Genomic DNA, 17,688 nt, shown 5'->3' on the forward strand with positions numbered 1-17,688 from the left:
CCATTGACCATAAAAACCGCTTATATCAAATTTGTATCTCTTATTGTTTACAAACTTCAGGTTTCTGTTTCTGTCACTGTTAGTCATTTTAAGGCCACCATTCCTTTTGGAAGACTGACCTTGAGTTTACAGAGATCTACCTGCGTCTGCCTCTGAGTTCTGGGATTAAAGACATGTGCCACCAAACCAGGCAATGCAGCCATTCTCTTTTTAACTTGTAATTTTTTTGTTTTGTTTTTCAAGACAAGGCTTCTCTTTTTTAGCCTTGCTTGTCCTGGGCTTGCTTTGTAGACCAGGCTGGCTTGAACTCACAGAGATCTGTCTGCCTCTGTCTCCCTGAATATTGGGATTATAGGCATGAGCACCTGTACCCAGCTTAAACTTGTAAATTAAAAAAAAAAAAATTTTTTTTTTTATATATTCACTTTACACCCCAATCATCGGCTCCCCCTCCCCACGTGCCCTCAAGCACATCAAGTTGCATTGACTGAGAGCATCCTCATGCACTGAGGCCAGGCAAGGCAGCCCCGTTAGGGGTAAGTGATGGAAAAGCAGGCAACAGAGTCCATGACCTAGACAGCACCTGTTCAACTTAACTAGGGGACCCATATGAAGATCAAGCTGCCCATTGTTCCATACGTGTAGGGGACCTAGGTCCAGGCCACGCGTGCTCTTTGGTTGGTGCTTCCATCTTTATTAGCCCCCACGGGTCTAGGTTAGTTGGTCTTCTTGTGGTGTTCTTGTCCCCTCTGGATCCTTCTTATCAGCCCCCTTCCACAGGACTCCCTGAGTTCTGCCTAATGCTTGGCTGTGAGTCTAAGCATCTGATTCCATCAGCTGGTGGGTGGGAAGGCAGCCATTCTTGTTTGAGTATTTTGGTTAAGAAAAAATTGTTTAGTAGATTCCCTTCCAGGGATGTCTTACTTAACCTTTTATGCTAGAATTAGAATAAATGTGACCATTATTCTTGCTTGATATTTACTTGCCTTTGGCATTTAAAAATTTCTCAGGGGTTAGCCAGTAGGCTGTATGTGGACTCTCTGGCTTTTCTGTGGCAATGCCAGGCTGAACAAACGTTCTGGATGGCAAGAAGTTGAACAGCAGGAAGTTAGAAACAACCCTTTCAGGGTAAGCTTGTGCTCGGTAACAAGTCTTTTTATGGAAGTGACAACACACTAATTAGATTTTTTTTTTTTTAATTAGAATCAGTCGGATTTGTCAGATGAAGAGCTGAACGATGATCTTTTACAGAGTGATAATGAAGATGAAGAAAATTTCAGGTACTCAATATTAACTCATTAAAACTGGACCACATTTAACTAAATTCATGGGAACTGTTTATATACTTTGTAATAATAATGAGTAATTGAATAATGTGATATTGGACTGCTAATATATAATTACATTCTGAATGGGATATTGTTGTATTCTGATGTGGAAGCCATATAGATTGTTCCCATAAATAGTTCAGTGGCTAAAGTCATATATGTTACTCAGAGAAGGTTGAGATGGCTCAGTGTTGTGTCTGCTTATAATGTAGTAGTTTCTGACTTGATATAGGTGACTGCAGTTTGATATTGTTGCCTTTATTTTCTTTTCATGACAGATCTACTACTCTGGAGAGGTACTTGGAAATACTCAGAAAAATTTCTCATTTTAGGAGGAAACATGGGGAAAACGCACACATGTTTTTGGGTTATAAATGTGATTGCAAATCATCATACAAAGGCCATACATTTGTAACCTCTTTTCTCACATGGTTTATGGCTAAAAGCATTCTACCAGCAAGATGTATTTGTCAATTCTCTTCTTTGATATCAGGAATTTTATTTTGATCTTTTAAGTAAAGTTGGCCTTGAAATGTATCTTTGGAGTTTATCCAGAAGCTTAAAGTTTATGATGTGCTCAGTTTTGCTGTATAGGTTACTTGCTATGAGCACAGATTTACTTTGTGGTATTGAATTTGAACCCTTTAAAAAATATTTTTATTTAATTAAAAAATTATATATATAGTATTTTGTTTGAATGCATGTTTATGTACTACTGTATGTTCTCTGAAAGCAGAGGAGGGCATCAGATCCTCTGAAACTGGAGGTATAGATGGCTGTGAACCGCCATGTGGGTGCTTAGACTAGAGCCTGGGTCCTCCAGAAGAATAGGCCAGTGTTATTTATTTATTTATTTTTAAAAGATTTTACTTACTTATTTTATGTATGAGTGTTCTACCTGCATATACACATGTATGCTAGAAGAGGAGGTCAGGTTCCAGTATAGATAGTTGTGAGCTACCATGTGGTTGCTGGGAATTGAACTCAGGACCTCTGGAAGAGTAGACAGTGCTCTTATCTGCTGATCCATTTCTCCAGGTCCTAGATCAGTGTTCTTAACAGCTGAGCTATATATCCAGCCCTTGCATTTGAACTTTTTCTTTGAAATGTTTGCACTTTAGGAGTTAGTGATATAATTAGGTATAATATGGTTTGTGGCTTTAAGACTCTTTGCTGTCCTATGAAGACATTGCTAGTTTGTTTGATTTAGACAAGGATCATATTGTAGTATTGTATACACTGTTCTGAAACTCATGTCAATGCTCCTGAGTGCTGGGATTATAGACATGAACCACCATAACTAGTGGTGTATCCATTATTTTTTAAAAATATATGTGTGAGTAGCATACATTTATTTGAACATTGAGATATACTTTCATACAGATTTCTAATGTTTTGATATTCTTAGAGAAGGCCTAATAATTTATTTACATTATATATTTTTAAAAAGAAACCAAATTGTTCTTATATCTAACTGCGGAGGCTGGAGAAATGGCTCAGCAGTTAAGAGCACTTACTGCTCTTGCAGAGAACTCTCACTTTGTTTCCCAGCACCTTTCTCAGGGTACTCACAATCACCTGTAATGTCCAGTTCTAGGGGATCCTGTGCTCTCTTCTGGCCCATGGGTACCAGTCATACATGTAGTGCATGTATGTTCAGGCAATCACACATACCATAAAATAAATTTAAATAAGTCTTAAAAACAATCCTTCGCTTTTCTGATTATAAAGCAGAATTCTTGTTTTCGGTTAACAGTTCTACCATACAGATCCCATCTGTTTCTTTCTATAAATGTAGATGGAGATGCAAAGTGTTTAGGTTCAGTCTTGGATGTTTGTCAGCCAGACCAGCTTCTTCATCTGCCTGACTTCAATCTTTTGGTCAGATAACAGAGCTGACAATGCTGGAGATGCTATTCACATTGTCATCAGTGGCCTTGGACCACTTGGAATATAGCACAGCTGTATTTTCTTGGATTGTTGAGTGTACTCTCCCAGTGGGATGTCTATGTTACCAGTGATTGGTTAAGTCTTACAATTCACTTATGTGATGATGCAGCTCTGAGCTTCCTCTCAGTGTGTCTTTCATTCTGTTTTGTCATCTAGTTCTCAGGGTGTTGCCATCAGTCTGAATACCACCTCTGGCATAGTTGCATCATTTGAGCTGTCTGATAATACCAACGACCAATCCGGAGAACAAGAATCTGTGTATGAACAAGGAGAGGATGAGCTAGCCTACCACAAACCCCAGGAACAAGAACTGTATACTCAAGAGTACCCAGAAGAAGGACAGTATGAAGGCCATGACACAGAGTTGACAGAAGACCAGATAGAATATGGGGATGAACCAGAGGAGGAGCAGCTGTACAATGATGAAGTGCTGGACATTGAAATCAATGAACCTTTAGATGAATTTACAGTGAGTCTTTTCTCTTTTGAATGGCCAAAGATAACATGGCTTCCTGCGCATAGGTTTCTAGACTGATTTGAAATCTATTTACCTCCCGTGGGAAGGAGAGAAATTAGACCTTATTATCACTGTCTGCCAGTTTCTTTATCAGAGCTATGACAAAGTTTGTGTTGACAGCTTGTTTGGCCAGTGGTAATGCTCCTTTGTCATTCTGGAAGGCTACAAAGAATTGTGACCTTGAGGATTGCACTCTAAGGAAGAAAACAGCTTTGTGTGGTGGAGGCACACTGTCAATGTTAGAAGTACTTAATGCAGAGCTTTTATCCCGGCTTTAGACAAGATCTGATAAAGTCCTTCTAAGGTGAAAAGATTATTGACCTGCTAAAGACATCTTTAAGGTGCTAATATTCCACAGTGATTGATGTCCTGTTTTCATTTATCCCTATCTTACTGTGAACTGTCTAAACCTGAATAAAGAGGTTGAGGTTAGTTTAGAAAATGTCACACATAATTTGTTATCTGTAATCAGCAACCTAAGATGGTGCTAGTCTTTATTTCAGAAAGATATCCATGGTAGGTAGTGTTTATTTTTATAAACTCCAGGAGAGAAATGGGTACTGGTGTAAGATTAGTCATTGTCATAATAGTACGTTATCAGAAGAGGTTTGTCTTTTTTTAAAAGCTCCTAATGACATTCATGATGAAAAGCTGTTATTACCTCAGCATGTAGTGCCTAAGGGTCTCATTTCATTGGGTTCCGTGAAGGCCGAGTGGATGTGGAACTGCTGAGATGGACAGGAGGTGTCCAGTAGACTCCTTGTTGGTGAGAGTAGCCCTCTCATTTGTGGTGCTTACATTTGAGGACTGGGCCTCATGTTATGTAGCAGCCTTCTTTACAAGGGGTTGATGATACAGAGCCTGAAAATATTTAGTTCAGTCATGACTGGGTGTTGTGTTTGTTCTTCAGAAAGTGTGTGTAGTTTGTGGTCAGTGGAGTTGTGAAACAGCATCATGGAGCGATATATTTTAGCAACCAGACCTTCAGTAGATAGTGTCTTCTAATGCTGGCATATGTGAGACATCATAATTTAAAATGTTTGTTGAATTAACCCAGGCTCTTTTCGAAAATGGGCTTCTTCTCTTCTTGTAGTAGTTGACTGTTACTGTTCATTTGTAACATTAGCTGTTCAGTTCTTGGGTCCTCTATTCCTTAAATAGTTAGCACATCTTTACTAATTATAATTCATATAAATATTGTTGAGCCATAAAAAGCATGGAATAGAGGAAGTGTTCACACAGAATGGAAAGTGTGTCTAGGGTGAGCTTGCTCAGCCACTTACTTGGTTCTTATGGACTTGTAAAGAGAGAACTTGTAGTTAGTGAGAAATTTTCCTCTAATGCATTTCATTGTCCAACTTGGGACCACATAATGTCCCAGGAATAATACAAAATCCACATAAATAAATCAGCATCCTGTGGTCCAAGATTCAAGTATGGAAAAGGATAAAATACTTAAATCAAACATTATAGAACTCTTTTACATTAAAATGAATTTTTTTTTCAGAATTAAAAAAAAACTCTCAAAAAATCTTTAAAATCTCACTTGCAAATTCTGAGTGTGCTAGTATTTTACAGCTGAATGTTCTGTAAGCAGTGGCACCTTACTATATTTGGTTTGGAGCCAAAACTATCATCTCTCTTCATGGATACTACAGTGATAGTGTCTGAAGTGCCTGGCTGCCCTGGGTGGGAAGAAACTAGGATTAAGCTGTGGAGTGCATTGCTCTCGTCCAGCAGCTGAGATCTGAGACTGTCCCTGGTGTGCATATTGTCATTAGAGAGGAAACACATGGATAGGTTGTGCTCCCATGTTCCCAAGGGTATGTAGTTCCTTGAATGGCTTATACTGGGTCCTTGTCCTAGTCAGAATTTGTTAACCTGATCTCCAAAGCCAGAATTAACTCTGAAATGTGACCCTACAAGCATGGGCTTTCTGTGAGAGCCCACCCAAAGAAACCTGCATCTGGTGCAGAACTAGCCATAGAATCCTTAAGACCACAGACTTTTTAACTGAAAGGGGTACTGTCACCATGAAGAGTGAGAGATCCCAGAGATGTTGAGAGACTGATCGGCACAGCTCCAGAGCTCTGCTGTATTTTGTTTAAGTGAATTTTGCAAGCATCATTGTTGATGAGTGTGATTGCATTTTACCATCTGTACTCTGATAGCAGCAGACTCAGCTGCAGACAGAGGTGTATTTGTTGGTGACATTAAAGTGTATTTGCTGTGAAGTTAGTATCAGATGAGAGAGATCTCATAAAACGTTGTTCAGATTTACTGTTTGTGTAGAGAGTAGCAGACTGTTCCATTGTGTATTTGGCTGAAATGCTGATCAGCATCTCCACTGTTGGTGTAAAGTGGAACGCATTGTTAGGATCATCTCGAGAAGCAGGGGGGTCAGCTCCTCCTGCCCACTACTTGTTGGTAATGCCAGTAGCAGTCTGCTTTCTTTGGCACTGTGGTGATCTCTAGTCACCTTGTCTACTACCTTGCCTGAGCCCAGAAAGGACAAGCTTGCCTACTGATAAGCCCTTTTCCATTTCATGTAAGACTCTTACCCAGCAGAAGGAAAGGCCTGATAAAGAGTCCACTGTAGTGTAGTGTGTGAAAAACACTTTGCTGTGTCACATTGCCTACCCCTGCTCTTGCTGTTGGTGTCGTGTTGGCCTCATGTTGGCCATGAGCATGGAGACCAACTCCTGCTGCCAAGCTCCTCAGTGAGCACACAAGCTTGGTTCTTGTAAGGCTTTTTTCCTAAAGGCTGATTGTGAGAGCTGTTCAACTGGGGCTTGGCTCTGAAGCCGAGCCATTGTTGGTCACTCTCATCACTGGACCAGCATGTGTGCTTGGCTTGCATGCCTGTGCAGAGGAAGCACCTGTGCTCTGTGCTTGGTCAGGGCATCACCACAATAGAATGTGTTAAAATAACTCTGCATGAATCATACATGAAAAGTGGTTGAAAACACCCAAAAGCTTTGTGAGAAAAATGTTTCTTCTCTTTAATGGCCGTTAGGATGAAGAATACTTACAGGCTTATGGTGGGCAACAAGGGCTGCAAGTGCGGGAAGACTGTGAGGCTGAAGATGACTTAGATGAGATTACTGATTCCCAGGTTGCTTCTGAGACCCACGAGGTACTTGTTCAACTTCTACAGTTTCCTGAGTTTCTTTCCTTCCAGATTTAAAATGAGCACCTACTTAAGGGGAAAACAAACAAACAAACAAACAAAAACAAACTATCAGTGAAAAGTTGATGCATCTCTGAACTGTCGTTATAGTAGAAACCCAAGCCCCAGCCTAGAGAATTGAGTTCTGGTGCCTGGTGTCTGTGAGAAATGTGTACCCTGGAGTGGTAATACTTCTTCCTTTTTAAAATTTTTATTTCTCTGTAATATTGCGCGTGCCTGTGTGTATGTGTGTGTGTGTGCGCGCGCGCATGCTTGTGTGCTTGTAAGTATCTGTGCATGGCATACACATGGTCAGTTAGAGGGGACTTGCGAAGTTTCTTCTCTCCTAACTTTATGTGGATTCTGAGGGGTCAAACTCAATTTTGCACAGCAAACTCAGGTTTGCACAGCATGTACTCTGCCTGCTGAGCATTGTAGCTGGCATAAGTGGTAGTGCTGAAAGGGAATTTTAGGGCTGACTTTAGAAGTGGTATGCCACTGCTTTGAATTCAGTGCTATAATTATTTTAATTAGCTAGTTTGGACCATTATTCAACACAAACAATGTAAGATTCCTTGTTTTAGATTCTATCTTAGGTGTTAAAGAAACAGAGAAGACCTGGGTTTCTGCCCACAAGGAATTTGCAGTCTAACGTAGGAAGAAGTTGCTCAGAATTACTGTTATGGACAGCAGAAAGTGACAGATAGCTCCCAGGAGAGAGCTTAAACACAAGAGTTCTGAAGGCCCCTGTGGGGAGGGCCCATGTCTGAGGCTGTGTTGAAGAAATGACCTGGAGTACTATTGAAAGAAGAGTGGGCCTCTGGTAATTCTGAGCTGTTCTCTTGGTGAGGTAGGTAGGGGACTAGCTAGGTCTGTAATAGTCTCTAAAACATTTGTATCCCTTGCAACTTTTTCCCCCCCGGAATGTTCTTTTCTGCTTGCTAGAAAAGAGATCCACAAAAGCCAGTGTTTCCTGGCTTATGCCGTTTATTTACAGTGGGTGTTAGTATCAAGGCCTTAAAAGACTTTCTTTTCTCTTGAGTGCTGGGTGTAAAACAGGAACATTTCCCTTAAGCTGAATTTTACTTTTCTTTCTGTACTTTGTATCTCACTCTTTGAAATAAATTTTAAAAATAGAGAAAAAACGAGACTAGTGTAAGAGACCCTTCACCTCATTGTACAGTTGTAGAAGGTGTCTAATGCAGAGGACCCTGGCAAAGGGGAAGAAGACCCAGAACAGGCAGGCTGCCTGAAACAGTATTATTCTGCCTAGCGTACGTTTACCCAACTTGGTCTTATCTGCGAGGACACTTGCAGATGTGAGAAGAAATCAAGTAGACCTGAAAGCAGGGAGCAGAGCAGTTGGAAGGCTGCCAAGGAGGTCTTTGGGTGGTCAAAGGTTGGAAGGAAAACAGAATTCTGTGCATATATCACGTGTCCTCACAGGATAAGCAACTGAATTATTATAAGCACATGAAAAGATTCAATAAGGTAAGATTTAAAATCTATTTTAAGATTGACAACATCTGAGAATACTGGAAGATGTCTTATTTTGTTGGGGGACCTATACTAGCAATGTCACAACAGGATTTCTTTGGGTTCTGCTATCTTGTGGGCGTGTCAAGCTTGTTTTTTGTTGTAGAATCTGTCCAGGTGTGCTTCTGTACCTGGTGACCCTCAAAGGAAGGGTCTTCTTTCAGGGCAGGTCTGTTTAGGTCAGAATAGAGTCCTACATGCAAGAATTTCTCTTTAAGCACTGCTCCCTCTGGACATGATGACAGGTGAACAGGGCTTCAGGGAAGTGCTCCTGCTGTGGAGATGACTCATGACTCAACCCTAGTCCTGGTCTTTGTGAGATGTGAGAAGTGTGGCAGCCCACTTTGCCCACTTTCAGTATAATCTACACCTTTACTGTTCTTAACAGGCCCATCAGCCCTAAAGCATGTTGTCCTTCAACTCAACACTCCTACTTTAATGAGAATTTAAAACAATAATCTAAGATGGGGTTCAAAATCCTAGAATGTGTGTATTGGCAATGTCAAAAATCTATTGTCACCATACTGACCCTATAGGAGAGGAACCCAAGCCTTTCTTTTGCTGTGAAGCATGGGAAGATATGTTTGATAATTAAATGAGAGGAGCCAGGTGCTATATTCTTCTCTTAGCTCCCTTATTGCTTGTTTGTAAGTCTAAAAACAAACAGCCAAAGTTTGGATGAAGATAAAATAGTCATAGTGATTGCTTTTAGACTGTGGGGTTATTTAGTCCTGACCACGGAGTTTTCTGTTAACCCCAGCATTAGGGTGTTATAGACAAGTGGATCCTGATTTTCACTGACCAGACAGTCTAGCAGAACTAATGAAAAGATCCTGCCTAAGGGAGTGAGAGAGAGACCAAGTGACCTCTGATGTGTGCACACATGCCCCTCCCCAATAATAGTTTGCATTCAGCAAACCAATCATTTAGATCAAATGGTTAAGTTTTTATGCATGCATATATCCAGCTTACCGTCTGTGAACAGCTCTGGGGTACAAGCCAGAGACACAGCTCTGTACAGCTCTGTACAGCTACCTATAGTAGCCTCATTTCTTTTTAGAGACCTCAAGACAAGTGAAGCTGGGGTTCTTGACTTCACCACAAGAAAGAAGATGAGGATGAGCTCATATTAAGTTCAATGAAGTTCATGGAGAGAGAGGACAGAGAGAGACAGATTGCACAGGGTTTAAAGGAAAAACTCCCAGCATGAGTCGTGATATGTCTTTGTAGGAGCCCCATACCTTTACTTTGGTGGATTCTTCAGGGTGCTGAGGAATTTAAATGAGATTCTAGGGTACTTCCTGAAAGAATTTGATAGGATTTCAACTGATGAGCTCATAGGAATTGCTGATAGAGTTAGAATGTTTTCAGGTAAACCAAAGTTAATAGTGGTATTTATGAGATTCTCATAAAATATCTGGGAAAGGAGTAAGGACAAACTCAGGGCCTTAAAAGTGGCTCATTCATTGTGATCTGGGTGTGGTGGTGCACACCTGTAGTCCCAGCACTCAGGGAGGCAGAGGCAGGCAGATCTCTGTGAGTATAAGGCTTCCAAGTGGTTTACAAAATGAGTCCAGGACAGCCAAGGTTAACAGAGAAACCCTGTCTGGAAAAACAAAAGAAAACCAAAGTGGTTCACTGTTATTTTAACATTTATGTTTGAAAATTTCTCTATATAAAAGGAATACTGTGATTCTGTTTGTCAGCCCTCACAATAAATCTCAGTAATTGTGCTAGAATCCTTAGTTTTCCACTGGCAAAAAATATTTCACCCAGACAGCAGAGGGGAGTTCCTTTCTTGTCTCATTTCCTGTCCCATAATTTCCCGTCTTTCTATTATACTTTATTGTCCTTGATGAAGGATAATCCCATTACTCTTCAGGAAAGTCAAATTCGGTTTAAGGGAAGGCTCCTTCTGGCACTCAGCACACAGAGAAAAGATCAGCATAGTCTTTTTAAGCCCTGATATTAGCACCCAATTAGACACCTTCTTCTACAACTGCACAATGAGGTGAAGATTAGTGTAAGAACACTAATCTTTTATTTTTTCTCTATATTTAAATTTATTTCAAGAGTGAGACACAAGTTCAAAAAGAAAAGTCGAATGCAGCCTAAGAGAGAGGCTCCTTTTCTTTTTAATTGATTATGTATACAGTGTTCTGCCTGCATGTACACCTGCACACCAGAAGAGGGCACCAGATCTCATTATAGATGGTTGTGAGCCACCAAATGGTTGCTGGGAATGGAACTTAGAACCTTTGGAAGAGCAGCCAGTGTTCTAAACCTCTGAGCCACCTCTCCAGCCCATAGAGGCTCCTGTTTTAACACCCAGCACTAATAGAGAAAAGAAAGGAGTAGTCTTTTAAAGCCCTGATGATATTAATACCTACTGTAGATAAACGACTTAAGCCAAAAACACTGGCTTTTTTTGTTTGTTTTTAAGTCCTGGCTTTGCAGAGGCTAATACTACTGCTTCTCCTACCCTACTTGATCTAAGTGTACTAGAAATTCATCTTTCTTTCTTTCTTTCTTTCTTTTTTTTTTTTTTTAAAGGAATTCATCTTAATGTCTACCTGCTCCTGCCTTGGTTTGTTTTTGTGGTGTTGGTATTGAATCTAGAATCTCAGGCATGTTAAACAAGAGCTATGCCACTGAGCTATACTCACAACCTCATATTTTTACCCCACATAGTTTTGAATTAATCCAAGTACTTACATGTAGACTAATTAAATTTTTTTGATATACCTTATTGTTTCTTGTTAGATATTTGGGTTGGATAAATGTTCGCCTTTTTTGTTTTGTAGTAGGTATTGGTAGAATTACTGAGCTAGATTAGCATGTTGCTGATTTTTAAGGTAATTAACAAACAGTTTTCCAAAGTGATTGTATCATTTTATACTTTTGGTCTGGTAGAGTCCTCATCCTTCCTCCTCACTTGATATCATGTTCTTTCTTCAGCCCTTTAATGGCTGCATCATTACTCTGATGGCAAATGACACTGAGCACTGTTTATATATTCTTTTGGACTTACATAATCTAAGGATTTGAATGTAGTCACCTTTTCTTTAAAGTGGTTGTCTTTTCTTTATATAAGCTGCAGAATGTATAAGCTCTTCATTGAGATTATTGATTATATATTTGTATTTTACATAGATAGTATATTCGTTTGTGTATAGTTTATGTGCATATTTTTAGTGTCTGTAATCTACAGAAAGGTTGCTAGGAGGGTGTCTATTTATTCTAGATATAAAGTCCATTGGCAGATACATGATCTGTGAATTTTTTTTCTTAACCTCTGAATTACATCTTCATTTTCTTATTTTAATTATTTTTATTTTTGGGGTTTTTTTGTTTGTTTTGTTTTGTTTGAGACAGGGTTTCTCTGTGTAGCCTGGGCTGTCCTGGACTCACTTTGTAGACCAGGCTGTCCCCGAACTCACATTGATCTGCCTGCCTCGGCTTCCCAAGTGCTGGAATTAAAGGCTTGCACTACCACACCCAGCCTCCATCTTTATTTTCTTAAATTTAAATTTTCTACCTGAGATCAGGCATATTCAAGGTAGTATGGCTGTAAACAAATTAAAGTTTTTAAATTTTTTCTCTTTAATGTATATGGGAGTTTTGTTTGCATACATGCTGGTGTGCCACATGTGTGCTGTGTCTTTGAGGGCCGGAAGAGAGGGCATCAGACCTCCTGGGTCCTCTGTTGAGTTGTCTCTCTAGTCCTCAAATGTAATTTTTATAAGTAGAAAATAATTTGGATGATGACCAAGTGATTTTGTAACCTAAGAAAATTTTGATTACCCCATGATTATAAAATTAACTCCCTCTTTTCTTCTGGAAGCTTTGAATCATTGTTAGTCTAGGTTAGATTTGAGATATGAGAACAATCCCTTGTTTTTAAATAAAAATGCTTTTCCAGATGTTCTGGTTTGCTGTGTAGGCTTTCCTTCATATCAGGTCACTGTAGTTTTTGTGTTGTTTGCTGACTTTGTTTACTCTTGGGCTCTTCTGCATTAATTTGTTCTATAGAGTGTGTATGTCAGCACACCACAGCAGTTGCAGTAATGGAGCATGGAACCAGGTAAAGCAAGCCACCACTGTGATTCTTCCTAAGGTTCTTTTCTGTAATGGACTTGTCAGTATCTACTTGAAATCTGGCTCGGTTTTTGATGGAGATGTCCATGTATCTCTAGAGTAAAGTGGACAAGTTTACTTTTTTACTTTTTAAAGGTTTATTTTATACTCTTCAAGTGTGTGTGTGTGTGTGTGTGTGTATGTGTGTGTGTGTGTGTGTGTGTGTGTGTGTGCGCGTACCTGCCTGCCTGCCTGCCTATCTGTCTGTATATTTGCCTCTGTACACGAGAACAGGTATCTATGTATACCAGAAAAGGGTGTTGGATTTGTCAGTGCTGGAGTTAGTGGTGGTTGTAAATCACCTTATATGAGTGCTGAAAACTCAGTTTGGATCCTTTGCTAGAGCAGTATGTAGTCTTAACCACTAAGCCATCTCTCCGGACCCCCACCCCCGTTACCATTTTAATAAATTGTTAATGAAACATCTTTCTTCTTTCTTTGTAATGAGAATCCTTTTTATTTCCTTTGTCTTATTGACTTCCAGTGCAGGTGCTATGTACAGCAGAAAACTAGCGTCAAAGCCCACTTTCTTGCCTTATTTTCAGTGCTAAGAGGATGGCATTTTATTGCTTGTCAGTAAGTTTGCTCTCAGATTGAAGAAATTCTTTTGGTTCTAGTTTGTTAGTAGTGATTTTCTGATGGGCACTAAATTTTAGTAATCCCCTTTTTTGTATCTATTGAAGTAATTATGTGGTTAATATAACTGCTGCATTAAGGTTTTTGCTTTGGTGGACATGATTTCTTCTTTCTGGCCATATTACTGTAGATCCATGAGTTGGCCTCATTGGGAGCTTGTGAGGAATGTGGACGCTCAGGCCCCACTCTAGTCTTCCCTGGTCAGAATCTGCTTCTGAACAGGATTTCGGCCACTAGTATATTTGTTAACACAGAGCAGTCCTGCCTGAGCATGTGGAGGTACAGCAGGGACATTTTGGCAATGATGTGCTGAAGATTCTGCATAGGTGCCACTAATTCTGATTTCAGATATGCACACGTGATATAGAAATGGTTAGTGGCACACTAGCAAGAGTCTGACAGTCTGGGCCTGCAGAATTCTCCAGCATGCTAAACTTTACAGCGCTGAAAAGCCATAGTCATCGGAGTGAAATTGACATGCCAGGCTCCATGTTCATTCAGCATTTGGATTCCTGGAGCTTCCTGTTTGTACTACTTGTTATAGAGTCTGACTTGTTAGTTAGCTCTTTGCCTTGAAAATGTTTAGGAAAGGAAACTAACAGTGATTATGCGAGGGTTTAGCTTTTTACACATTTTCTAAAAGCATGCATTTGTTTCTTTTAAGATGAAGAACTGTTCATGATAATGAAGAGGCGAGCTGCATTTTTTATTACACTGGTAGACAGTGTTGAAGTGAGCCTTATATTCAGTAGTGCCTGTCTTCACCTGCCAGTGGGCTGCTGAGATTGACGTAAGAGGGAGATGAGAGGGCCATAGGAGCTCAGAGAGAAGAATTGTGTGAAAAAACCGCTTTAGTTTGTTTGGGTTAGCACTAGAGGAGTTTTTGTAAGGGACTCTTACAAAAGGGACTAAAATAAAACATGGTTTAAGTAGCAGAAGAAATGGTTTTTGTCATTTACTGGTCTCAGCACTAAGTACACAGTGGCTTAACACTAGACAGCAAGAGTGAAGTCAGGAGGAAAGGGAGGAGGGGAGTGATGAAGAAGGGTTGTGAAGACTTCAGGAGCAGCAAGCAGCCACACAGCCCAAGGCTGAGGGACAGCTCTCCTGACGGAAGTTAGGGGCTGTGAACTGGTGGGCTTACATGGCTGAAGTAGCCATTGCAGCTACCAGGTGAGTTGTACATTGCTAACCTAGTGTTATCGTAGTGGTATGGATTTACTATAAGATAAAAGGTGATAGCTTATATCATAGTCAGAGACAACCTAAGTTGTGTGGAGCTTTGCTGTGGTCTAGATTTGCTGTAAGGCAGCAGGGATGTTTAATCGATGCCTGTGCTCTAGCAAGTGTGAGTAGCAGCAGTGTGGAGGTCCTCAGGTGTTAACTACACGCAGGAATTTGAAGGTATTCCAAAAGAAAGTTTCTTTTTAATATTTGAAGTTTTTCCCCACTGGAGTTGGCTTCACGTTTCACATAGCCTTTTACCAAGATCTTTAAAGTATGCTTAGACTTTTAGTGACTGTGGACTTACTTCTCCTTGTTTGCTTGTCTGCCTGTAGGGAGGAATGGAAACCTTAGAACTCCAGAAAGACATAAAAGAAGAATCAGATGAAGAAGATGATGATGATGAAGAATCTGGACGATTGCGTTTTAAAACAGAAAGGAAAGAAGGAACAATTATTAGGCTCTCAGATGTGACTAGAGAAAGAAGGAACATTCCAGAAACTTTGGGTAATTTTTGTTTTTGGCCTGTGGGTAATTTTGTTTGAGGGGGTCCTGCTTCCCCAATCTTTATTTCCATTTCAGATTTCTCCAGATCTTATCACGATTGACTGTTGGTGAGGGCATCTGGTATATGGGAGACTGGTGCTCAGCTGTGCTCATCGTTATGGCAAGCAAACACTTCTGGGTTATAAGTGTTTCAGTGGAGTATTTAGAAGTTGTCTGTCTGTCTGTCTCTCTGTCTATCTATATATGGTCTAAAGCTACTCCTTCATGGCCTGTCTTTCTTGGCTGTACTGAGGTGGTGGCATGGGAATGCTTGGCCTAGATACTGGCTTTCTCTACTAGACTGTGCCCCTCAGGTAGCTAGTGCTAAATCTGGGCCAAATTGGTTTTATTTTGCGTTTGTAACATCTTCGTAGCCATCCTTTGGGGTTTTCTCTGTCTGTTGCCCCAAGTGTTCAGTGACTAGCTAAGAGATTGTTACCTGAGTGTCAAGAATTTGCCACTGAAGACCTTCTTCAGACTGTTGCTGCCTGACACCATCCCCTCCAACCCTTTGTACAGTTTGTATCCTGTCCCACTGATCATTGGGTTCACATAGGATTGACACAATCACCCTATGGGCTGGGAGCATTGCTGAGTGGTAGAAGCACCTGAGGCTTTTGAAAACAGTGTTGGGGCTACTCCTAGCCATTTTGAGTCTTTAGTTCCAGGCAGTACCCAGGAAGGTTGTATTTTCAGTGTGTTCCCAGCTGTGGCTTTCTAATGAGGAAGACAAGCCTTACAGGACATCCAGGTCTATTTGCCTTTCTATTTTGGTCTAGATAAAAGTAAAGGTCCAAGCCTTACATTACCTCAATGGTCTGATCAGTCAGTCTTCTCTCCCTCCCTCTCCTCCCCCGCCCCCCCCCCCCGTATGTGTATGTACAGAAGTTGGCAGATATACTCTCCTACTCTCCTTTTATTTTTAAACACTATTGTTTGTGGTTGTGTTAGTTATTTTCCTGTTGCTGTGACAAAATCCCATGGCCAAAACAACTTATAAAAAAAGTGTTGTTGGGCTTATAGTTTCAGAGGGTTTGAGTTTATGATGGCAAAGCAAAGCTACGGTGGTAGGAACAGCTGAGAGTTCAAGTCTTGATCCACAAGTAGGAGGCAGAGAGAGCAACACAGACATATTGGTAATGGTGTAAGTCATTAGAAACCTCAAATCTTGCTCCTTTCCCCAACAAGTCCACACCTTCTAATCCTTCACAAATAGTTCCATCAATTGGGACCAAGCATTTCAAATATATGAGCCCATGTATCTTGTCATTCAAGGCTTGGGGCCTGGAACCCTAGCTAGGAACTGTGAGGGAATGAAGAAAAGATAGACAGACACACAGTGAAGCCTGGGGTCCAGTGAGGTTCTCTAACATTACCTTAAGCTACCTCCAGCTACTTGGAACCTCAGCTTTTTCCTTATGTACAGCACAAGGGAATGGGCTAGCTAGCCTTGGTAGAAAGTCTGTATAAGAAAGCAGTCTCAGGCTATAAACATCTCAGAGGAGGAAGCACCTAGTCTTTGCCCACACTGATCAGTTGTTCAAAGTTGGACTCCAACTCCAAGGAAAGATTTCCCATTCCTCTTGAGCCTGGCCTGTTTGGATGTAATAATTTTTGCCAATTTCCCATGGCCTTGGATTCCTCAAATGGTTGCTTACATTTCAAAATACACATTCTCTCAGGACTTCACTTGCTTGGGGCTACCTTCCCCCCCCCCCCCCAACCAAGGGTCATTCTCATTCAAACCACAACATGGCTGTTTTTACTACTAAACAAGAGCATGTAGCATGTATCTTTCAGGGGCATATAGAGTCTCCAGGTGAACTCTAAGCTGTCCTCACCCGCTAACACAAATTCAGCTCATTATCAGGGTTGTAAGCATTCCTTCCCTCTGAGGATGTGAGCATAGCTATTCTGGAATGTTCCACTTGCCTGTACAAATACTTTAGTTTGGTCCATTCTTTTTAGGGCCTTTGCTTCCTTTCCTTGTTTTCAGAGTTATTTTAACTTTGCTTTATCCAGAAAGCTGTCAAATGTGCTTTCTTTTCAAGATACCTGACAACAATAACCAGTCTACTCCAGAGATAAAAGGCTAGAAGGGTCGTTTTGTTGTAGACGGGTTACCCTTGAAACTGTGGGGAGGAGAGGACTTGGAACCCTTAGACACAGTGCTATAATGGTAAACATTCTGGTTATGTATTTTCCTCTAAAAAGGATTAAAGTGCAGTTTTGTAGAATATGGTAATTTGGCTAGTCCCCCCCCCCCACACACACACCCCATTTAGAGTTCTAATTTAAGTGAGCTTAATGTTTGGAAAGTTTACTAGTAACTTCAAAGTTGGGGCTATTGTCAATATGCAAAGAATGTCACCACTCTTCAGAAGACTTGTTTCCTGAGAGAAGGGGCTTCCTGATAGGGCTGCACCTTCCCAGGCAGAGTGGACAGATACAAGGTTTGCTGAGGAAGAGGGTGCCACAACCTTTGAGAGCTGGAAATTTACATGAGTGTCACCTGTCAGCTTATTTTTGTGTCCTCAGTCCCAAGATGGAGTTTATTGGATTGTAAAGCAGTTTGCCTGCTTTTATACTGAGGTGAAAGTATGTTTCTACAACAGTCCCTGTGTTCTCTAGTGATGCGGACTATC

General features: G+C 40.7%; 1 protein-coding gene across 9 annotated transcripts in view; it reads left to right on the forward strand.

Annotated features, from left to right (window-relative positions):
- Positions 1-17,688, forward strand: part of RBM33 (RNA binding motif protein 33) — a 98,755-nt gene that overhangs the window by 21,646 nt on the left and 59,421 nt on the right. For 5 of the 9 annotated variants that reach the window (XM_084785458.1, XM_084785459.1, XM_084785464.1 and 2 more), the window contains exons 4-7: positions 1,204-1,280; positions 3,435-3,747; positions 6,812-6,931; positions 14,833-15,004. In XM_084785458.1, coding sequence (XP_084641584.1) covers positions 1,204-1,280; positions 3,435-3,747; positions 6,812-6,931; positions 14,833-15,004 — 682 coding nt within the window. Of the gene's footprint in view, positions 1-1,203; positions 1,281-3,434; positions 3,748-6,811; positions 6,932-7,276; positions 7,815-14,832; positions 15,005-17,688 lie in introns of those variants that run through there. The other 4 variants (XM_084785461.1, XM_084785462.1, XM_084785463.1 and 1 more) reach the window with 2 other exon arrangements.

The sequence above is a fragment of the Acomys minous genome, assembly GCF_964271855.1.
Source record: "Acomys minous genome assembly, chromosome: 6".
Lineage (NCBI taxonomy): Eukaryota > Metazoa > Chordata > Mammalia > Rodentia > Muridae > Acomys > Acomys minous.